This window comes from Durio zibethinus, chromosome 11, assembly GCF_047325235.1.
Source record: "Durio zibethinus cultivar Kanyao isolate XHJ-2024 chromosome 11, ASM4732523v1, whole genome shotgun sequence".
Taxonomy (NCBI): Eukaryota; Viridiplantae; Streptophyta; class Magnoliopsida; order Malvales; family Malvaceae; genus Durio; species Durio zibethinus.
The window spans coordinates 25,386,995-25,396,705 of NC_143172.1; the positions used below are offsets into that span (position 1 = coordinate 25,386,995).

At 38.8% G+C, this 9,711-nt stretch overlaps 1 protein-coding gene and 1 pseudogene across 1 annotated transcript; one reads left to right on the top strand and one right to left on the bottom strand.

Moving 5' to 3' along the window:
* Positions 1-44: 44 nt before the first annotated feature.
* UGT89B1 (UDP-glucosyl transferase 89B1) lies at positions 45-1,785 on the top strand. The gene has a single exon (XM_022882931.2). It carries the CDS (start codon positions 236-238, stop codon positions 1,685-1,687), a length of 1,452 nt encoding a protein of 483 aa, XP_022738666.2. The 5' UTR covers positions 45-235; the 3' UTR covers positions 1,688-1,785.
* A 373-nt stretch (positions 1,786-2,158) lies between these two features.
* On the bottom strand, positions 2,159-4,753 carry LOC111291285 (flavonol 3-O-glucosyltransferase UGT89B1 pseudogene; annotated as a pseudogene).
* Between the last annotated feature and the right edge of the window lie 4,958 nt (positions 4,754-9,711).

The following is a 9,711-nucleotide window of genomic DNA, read 5'->3' on the forward strand; positions in this document are numbered from 1 at the left end:
AACGTTAATCAATTTTAGAATTTCAACTCACTAAAATTGTCCGTATTTCCATTTAATGATGATTCTCGACATCTAATTTCGTGCAGGTGGCCCTCCATAAGTCACAAACCCCAACTCCATCCGTACTTCATTTTTAAAAGAAGCGCCGCCTTCTTATCATTCCATTCAAACTTGAGTTCAGTCTCTATTTGTCCTCCCCTAACTTGATCCTCCAAAGCAATTGTATCCCTTTCCAATGGCAAAATTAAGCAGAAACGCGCACATCCTGGTATTCCCTTTCCCAGCACAAGGTCACATGATCCCTCTCTTAGACCTCACCCATCGTTTAGGCACCATTGCCGCTGATCTAACCATTACCGTCTTAGTTACCCCAAAGAACCTCCCTTTCTTAACCCAACTCCTCTCTTCCCACCCTCGCATTCAAACTCTGGTCCTTCCTTTCCCTCCTCACCCTTCCATCCCTCCCCACGTCGAAAACTTCAAAGACCTTCCTCAACACTGTTTAACCTCCTTGATTCACACTCTCGGCCAACTCTACGACCCTTTGCTTTCATGGTTCGAGTCCCACCCTTCGCCTCCTTCGGTCATCGTTTCCGACATGTTCTTGGGTTGGACTCAACGTTTGGCTTTTTGTTTAGGCATTAAACGCATCGTTTTTTCCCCCTCGGGCGCCATGGCATTGTCTATTTTGTATTCCTTATGGATGGATCTTCCTAAGCTCGATGATCCTCGTGATCAGACGGCTGTCATTTCGTTTGATAAAATACCCAATTGTCCGAAGTACCCTTGGTGGAAACTCTCTTCCTCTTATCGTGCGTGCGTTGAGGGGGACCCAGCTATGGAGTTCATCAGAGATGTGTTTCTTGCCAACATTGAAAGCTGGGGTTTAGTGGTTAATTCTTTCGGTGAACTCGAAGGGCCTTATCTGGACTATTTGGACAAAGTAATGGGCAATGATCATGTGTGGGCCGTGGGGCCCTTAATCCTTCTTCATGATGATCTTAGTGGGCCATTACAGAGATGTGGATGCAACTCGGTGCCGGTGGATCACTTGTTGACGTGGCTTGACTCTTGTGAGGAAGGTGAGGTGGTGTACGTGTGCTTTGGGAGTCAAGTCGTGTTGACCAATGATCAAATGGCGGGGGTTGCATCGGCGTTGGAGAAGAGTGGGGTCCGTTTTATATGGTCCATCAAGGAACCCACGGAAGGACACGTGGAGGAACAATACGGCAGGATCCCGAATGGGTTCGAAGATCGTGTCGCTAATAGGGGACTTGTTATCAGAGGATGGTCCCCACAAGTTACTATACTGAGTCACAGAGCGGTGGCCGCGTTCTTAACTCATTGCGGATGGAACTCGGTCTTAGAAGCTGTGGTGGCTGGTGTGACCATGCTAACGTGGCCCTTTGGGGCTGATCAATTTGTGGACCAAACTTTACTGGTTGATGAGCTAGGGGTGGCCAAGAAGGCGTGTGAGGGTGCACAAACTGTGCCGAACTCAGACGAGTTGGCTCGAGTCTTGGCAGAATCAGTGAGCAAAAGGAACCAAGTTGAGAGAGAACGAGTGATGCAATGGAGAAAGGCGGCATTGGATGCGATTAAAGAAGGTGGCAGCTCGGCTAAGGACATGGAAGAGTTGGTGAAGCATCTATTGTCTGTGGCATTAGATGCCAATTGTGACATGTAAGGTTGAACATTTCTTTAATCACTTGTTGGCTCAACCGTTGTTTGCACATTTTTATCGGTGATTTGTATTAACCTAGAATGCACGATTTTTGTTGGGTAGATGATCTCCCCTTGTTCATTTGAACCAATTCTATGCTTTAGATTAATTCATCACCACTGCATTAGACACGTTTCCAATTTCCATGCTGCTCCAGCTGTTTATGCAAGAAGGCCTAGTTATGCTGTTCCGGCTACCTCTGCTTCGGCCAAAGTTTTTGAGCCATGAGATGCGTCAATTTTGTCACCCTGTTTAAAACCAGAATGATTGATGATTTGTCATTATAGGTGTTCGGATAGTAAGTGGTTTTCCTGCTTTTTACAATTAAATTAAGCCTCTTTATTTAAAAAATAAAAAATTCATAAAATTGTGAGCATGATGATGATAATACGAAGTATGTTCATTGCTACTGGTAATTGTCATTAATTGTTATAGTTACATTATATTGCTCTCCTTTTTCGGTTTTAGTTCATTAAACGCTTTGACCAACGAATCCAAATCTTTGTCTGAGCTTCCTTCTTTAACCGCACTCAAGGCCGCTTCACTCAGCCTCTTGGCTTCAACTCCCTCTGCTCTCCTCCCATCAAGTGAGTCGACCAACACTCGAGCCAATTTGCTTGACTCCGGAATATTCACAGTCGACTCACCCACTCGGATTCCAACTCCACATTCATCGACCATTAAATTAGTATTGGCAAATTGGTCTGCACCTATTGGCCATGTCAGCATGACCACCCCCGCAGCGATCCCTTCCATTGTGGAATTCCAACCACAGTGAGTCAAAAACGCGCCCACGGCTGGATGCCTAAGAATCGCCACTTGCGGCGCCCACCCTTTGATCATAAACCCCTTGCCCGCTACGCGATCCTCAAATCCTCCGGAATCACGCCCTGGTCGCCCGACACCTGCCAGTCCTTGGGTACCCTCACGCACCGAACGAAGTTGACCCCGCTTTCCTCGAGCCCCGCCGCCAGCTCATCATTTGCTTACGTGTCAGTACCTGGTGACTCCAAAAGCACACGTGGACCACCGAATGGTCCCCGCGTGCATCCAGCCACGCCATCAACTCATGAATTGGCACCGTGCTGGACCCACCGCGATTTGTTGGGTCCAATGCATCATCTTTGACTAGCATCATTACGGGCCCAACAGCCCAAACCCGATCATGACCCCTTTCTTTCTTCATGTGGTCAATGAAAATGCTTTCCAAGTCAGCGAAGGTGTTGAAGACGACTCCCCAACTCTCATGATTCTCAATCCAGTTGTTTCTATAGAATTCCTTATCTGGGTCCCCATCTTTGTATAATCTGTAAACATGGGTGATTTGATACCACGGGTATTCTGGAGAATTAGGGATTCTTGGGAACGATAATGTGTGATTTACGTCATTGGGATCATCGATCCTTGGTGGTTCGCGGCACATGGAAATCTTCATGGAGTAGCTGAAGGAACCGGAGGGCGAGAAGAGGACACGTCGCACGCCCAACTTGAAAGCGAGACTCTGAGTCCAACCAAAGAAGAAGTCGGAGACAATAGCAACAGGGGGCGAAGCTTGGAACTGAAACCACTGGAGCAGCGCGGGGTAGTGAAGCTCACGCAAGCGGCGAATTCTAGCGACAAGGCCGGTTGTTGTTGAAGCGTCGGGGGCGGGGAGAATCAGGGGCTGAAGAGAAGAGGAGACATGGCGGGACAAGAGCGGGTCGAGGAGATAGAAGTTGTTCGGAGTGAGCAATACAGTGACTGTTAGGCCGCGGGTGAGAAACCGGTGAGTAAGGTCAAGGAAAGGGATGATGTGGCCCGGGCCCGGAAATGGGTAGACCAGGATATGTGCACCGGTGTTTGACATGGCTCTACTCTTTAGACTTTAGTGTGGAGAAGACGCGCTAATAGTTGAGACTTGCTGACTTGAGAGTTGGGATCCATTTTATTAGGCGGACTGGGTTTCATTAGCGACTACGTCATGCCTTACGAAGAAGCCCATGTTCATTTATTTCATAAACGACAAATTGTATTATTTTAGAGTGTTAAAGACAATGCTTTTCTGGAGTTGTTATAATTGGATATGATCGTTATTAATAATAATATAATCATTATTATAAATTTATTAATTCTATAGACGAAGAAAAAGAATGGGTTTTCCTTAAAGAAACAAGCAGAGTCCTTAGCTTCAAGAGCAAGGTTCGGGAGTTTTTTTCACGAAAGGAAGAAGACTATAAAGATGGGTGATTTTGTGGAAATGCTGTTGCTTCTTGCTTGTCTGGTAGTATAGAGGTGTTGAGTGCACGTCTTTATGCAGAAGGGAAACCAAAATTGTGGTTTTGGGCAAGATAACCCTATTTATGTTTTACATCAGGCCATCTCTCACCCTTTTATGATCCAGGGTGGTTTATTGAAGCTCGAAAATCAACTGCACCTGTTTTACTTGAGGTCTTGTTTGATCTCATTCATTAGATGTATATGCAACATTGTTAAAGACTCAGTCATACGGCACACCTCTTGTTGAATTCGACCATCCCCAGGCTAGAATGGAAATTTGAGGAACAGGGTTCTGGCCCTATAGAGCCTCTTCATTATGTACATATCTTTGCTTTTCTCTACATCTCCTTGAACCTACTTCTCAAATCAAGACTGTATGAAGCCAAAAGCTGTCCGTCAAAATGGCTATGCACTGATGCAGGTAACAAAAACAAAAGCTTATGTCCTATTGTTTTAGAACGGACATATGTTCAACGCATCATAACAAAAAACGTTAGTTTCGATGACAACTTAGGGTTATGGGTACAGATGTTAAATACGAATATTCCGTAGGACGGAATCAACTTTTAGACATTTGAGTTTGATCCGCTCTAAATTCAACGGATAATCATCCATGACACTACTGCAAGTCACCATCTCTCAACCTGACGGCATTTGAGCAAAACTATCGACATAGCAAAATCTATATCTTAACTCCCTATAAGCTTTTATCATTCGTGGAGGAGTTGATTATAACTCTTCCAAATACGTGGAGTTTTTGCGTGAACAACAGATCGATTGAGCAAGATTTTGGGAGCAGCTATGAATCCTTCTATAAGGAGATATTTTTGGTGTAAATGATTATTGTCTCCTAAAATTTTCCCGTGAGCTCGATGTGTATTTCGATCAATAATGCCACTGTTGGGAAGCAGCATTAAAGAATCAGAGTTTGGAAGATTATTTCTCTTGTAGCAGCTGCTAATACTCTAATAGCTTTTCTTGTATTGTGGTGCAGACAGTATATGCTAGTGCTACTCCGGATTTGCATTTTCCCTGTTCTTAATGCAGTACATTTCTGGAACAGCATTTCTGGTAAGATATAACCAAGTCAATGCATGTTATATTGTCGGAAATTTGTACTTTGATTTGGCCTTTCGAGCTATATTCGCTCTATGAATAAAATGCAGGTTCACTATGCTGTTGAAGTGGTTAAAATTGATGAGTCAATTTCTGTGTTTCACTTAAATCTAATCAGCCCTGTACCCAGAAAGAAAACTAATCTGCCTCGTAAGTAAACTCACTTGACAGGAGTATTAACTAAAAACTGCATACTTGAACAATAGTTTCCCATTCATGAATTGTGGTTACTTCTCATGTGAAAATTCAAAATTGACTTATGTTAAGTCCTTTAACAAGATTTGACCCTTCATTTAAATTATTATGTTGCTTGAAACCATGCATAATGAGAAAATATAATACAATCTCATCTCATCCTCAACATATGAAAACAAGAACACTTGGGGCCATCCACTCAACATAACAGTAATAACAGTTTAAAAAACAACAGCCTGACAGGGAAAAAAAGATGATGACTGCACTAATTAACATGATCCCTAAAAACTGCTCATTTAGAACGTATAAATGAACCAAGAAGGGAAAAATGAAGAAGAGGTTTGGAGTTGTTGCCAGCAGGATGTGAAGATAGAAGACTTCTAATAGTGCGAGGTCGAAATTTTGAAACAGAACAATCTCATGGAATTGGTTATTCTTAATCCGAATGCTCATTATTGTGGACAGGAGGATTTGTAGGTGATCTTCTGTAGTCTTCATTCATAAAATTCATTAGTTTTTTGGCAGCCCCAAGAAGCTTTTGGGATTGAAGTTTCTGAGAGGATTTATCAGTTTCTTGAAGAACTAGTTTTGGGGACCTTGAGAAACATTCCGAACTGCCTTTGTCAGAAACAGGCTTGGAATTTCGGAAGCAGAGCTGGTTTGTACTTGTAAGTTTAACTGAATGCTTCCTAGAAGCTTCTGGGCTTGCTGAACTAACGAAGTTTGGCTTCAACATGTTTCTGTCATCCTAGGTAATCATAGAAATGTTATGGGAAAAAAAGCATTGTTGTTGAAAAAGGAACAAGAAATGAACGCAAGCTAGAGATCAGGAACCTGATTTTTGAACTTCTTTTGTGAGCTCCCTATATGGTTGTTTAAAGCACTTGTAACCTTTCCTGCATCAAAAGATTGAAATATTCAAATTGAACCAAAACAAACCACGTATTCCAGATTGAGCAGTCACATATTAACTGGAGACATCGAGTAGTTTACACAATCACACACAAATACACCAAAATCAAGCCCCACTTTGCCTTAAATACAATGGAAAAAAAATATAAACTTTTGTTGCATTGCAAACTGTGAAATTTCTATTGCATACATACAAGTATGATATATAATTCCCCAACTTGTATTCTCTAGAATTCCCTATCAAAAGAAGGAAAATTAAAAACTACGGAAGCAAAATTGGAAGGTTGACAAAAAAGAAGAAAGAAGCTCTATCAATCCTAAAGGATTTCACTTTATTTCCTCAGTTATTCTTAGGCGGATGGGATTTGGGGACATGATAATCTGCGCTAAAAGCTGTAAAACCAGCCATTTTGGGATTCCCGCGACGATGAGGATTTCTATTTCTCAGTTTACGATTTACGTTCAAAATTCCTTCCCCTCTATGGCTACTTTTTCCAACAGATTGATAATCTGCACCTGAAATCTTTGCACTCTCTTCTCCATCCGAACCTTCCACTGTCATTGTATTTTTATCCAAAGCCCGTTTTAGCATCAATTTTCTTCCTTCAAGCCTCGAACTCCCAATTTCTGCCTCCGCAGGCACAGCATCACAAGCTTCCTGGTAAGACAATATTTAACATATTAGAAACTTTAAACTTTCTGTATAATTATAATAGAAGAATGCATTTGTGACAAATTATTCAATACTATTTAATAACTGTACCTACCTTTCCTACTTTGGCCAGGTTTTTTCTTGCTGTTTCAAGATCACCACTTCCATCAGCAGCCATTATAGTCTCCATAACTGAAAAAGGTAATTGAAGAAATTAACACAGATGAGCTTTATTCATGGCATGAATGAAAAAGTTCCCAGCAGGTTGAAAAGAAAAAAAATGCTTGAGGGAAAAAGGAATATGAGTATATACCTTGGCTGTGTGCACTTGACTCTCCTATGAGTATCAAAATGAACAAAAGTGCAAAGCTAAAAAACCTTATGGACACCATTTCTGTTTTTCTTTCTTCTTTAGGAATGTTTGTGTCCAAGCAACAAAAGAGAGGAATCGTATGAAAGGGTAAGAGGGTCTTTATAAAGTTTGAAACCCCAGCAGGTCGAAGCTAGGGTTCCAACACTCACTTTTTCTTCCTTTTCTTTGATAAAATTAATAATAGTAATTAATATTCAATTCCATGCATTTACTTGGGGAAACTCAAAGTATGAAATCTATAACATAGGGTGATGTTCAACCTAATTTGAACGAAAAAGTTGAAAAATTAATGGGCACGAACTATTTTTTTTTTCCCTTTCTAGTTTTGCTACAAATTATGTTAGGAAAAAGGTATATGATCGCGTGAAATGGAAGATACACGAGTGTTTAGTGCTTGTCTGCCGCCATGCATGCAACGAGGAGAGGAGCTTGTTTGGTGGCCAAGTTTTTCAAAACACAAAAACCTTGGGGACTTCAATTTTTAACTGTTTTGGAACTCTAGTCCCCGTGAAAATATATATGTTCTACAGTTTGAGCTTTGTCCTGGGGCTTTTGTTTGTATCAATATGATAAGCTGTTAAAGAAACGTATAGTGGAAATCCAAGCTCTGCCCAACTTGGCGTCTCGCACGATTCTCATGGCAGTGGAAGGCTAAAGGGTTAAAAAAAAAATAGTAATATTAAATTAATTTCTATAGTTTAAAGGCCGGTTTGATTTTCAAGTCTAAAACAGAAAGCTTCATTCAAATATACTTTGATTGAATAATATTTAAAGGGCTTTGATTTCTGTGGAAGTAGCTTTGACTATGATATGATTCGAAGGTACCTCTGACTTGTACGTATATTTATGTACCAAGACTACTGTATTTTCAGGTTGGGTGAAAACTGAAACATAAATATTTTTACGGAAGTTGTAACTTGATAATAGAAAAAAATATTGCAGCTATTATCATTCAAAATTTAATTGCATTGGATATCATATTTTAAACATACTATATAAATAAATTGAAATCAATTCTAAATTCCAAAGGAACATAATTTTAAATACTACTTAATTCTTATAAATTTGCTAGTTCAATTTTGACTAAAAAACTAAATAATCATAGGATTTATATTTGATGTATTATTAGTGAATCAGATTATGAAAATTAATTAACAAGATGAGTCATATGATAATATATCATTAATGAGTAGTTATTTAAAAATATTTTAATTTATGTGTATTTATTCTAAATGTTAATTTTTACTCATTAATTAAGTGTCATCATCTAATTTATTGATAATATATAAAATCTACGTATTGATAATGTATCAAATATAAACTTATAATCTTACAAAAACGTGTGAAAGTTATAGGTTCATCCGTGTATGAAATCATTAATAACCAAGTAGTCAAGATTAACAACAATTAACATTAGATTAATTTTGTGATTAAGTAATAAATTTATTTTTAGTGATAAAGAATTTTTAGATTTTACTCCATATATTATTTTTCATGTCTAATTAAATAAATTTAGAAAAAATTTTATTTTATAATCACTTTTATTAGAATCAAACAAACAAGAGAGTTTGTATATTTTTTTTGTGATTTGAGCTAAATATTTTTGTGATTAATTTATGATTGTGGTGGTTAACAAGTTTGGAACACGAGCGCATGCTCTTCAACTTTATACTATTTTATGTTATAGGGGGTGTTCCTAAGAGTAGAGATCACATATAGGGTCAACTTAAACTCAATCGGTTAAAGAATAAAACATTTTCACATATTTCTATTTACATCGGAAATTGAATCACTAGGCGCGGGATAGTCGGCCATTGCCATGTGCACCAACTTCCTTTGGTTCGTTAATTAGGTTTTGTTTATCTTACTTTTTTTTTTTTATCGAATTTGAGTTACATAAAAAAATAGTAATTTAGTTTTTAAATTTACATTCCATCTTCATTTGATTATTTTTTGGTCTGATAAAACTAAAAAACCTGCCATGCTAGATTCCTATGTAATAATAATATTGTACTAATTTTCTTTTATTTGTTTGTTGGTGATTAATTAATGCTAATTCATTAAAAAAAAAGAGAAATAATTCTAAGGGTAACTGCTTACTTTAGTATTACCGTTCCAAAAAATATTAATAAATTTTTTTAATTTTAAAATATTACTATTTTTAAATATTTTAATATTTGTTAAAAAAAATCGGGCCCTTTGTTTAAGGAATTAATTAGATTTTATTTTATTTAATCGAAGAATAAAGGCCCAAGGCCCAATACCACATTGGAAACAAAGAGTAGTTGTTGGCCTAAAGGCTGCAAAATGCTGAACCCAAGATTGTGGGCTGAACCTAAATAACAGTAAGAGGCCCATAGGACTCATGCGACGATAACCGGTTTTTGACTTCTTTTTTTTTTTTTTTTTTTTTTCTTCATTACACACTTCCCGGTTCCCACCCGCGAAATCCAAAATTAACGGCTTCAATTTCCCGCCAAAAGC

Bases quoted from the DNA above. Each gene is read 5' to 3' on its own strand.
- UGT89B1 (XM_022882931.2), top strand. From the start codon at position 236: ATGGCAAAATTAAGCAGAAACGCGCACATCCTGGTATTCCCTTTCCCA.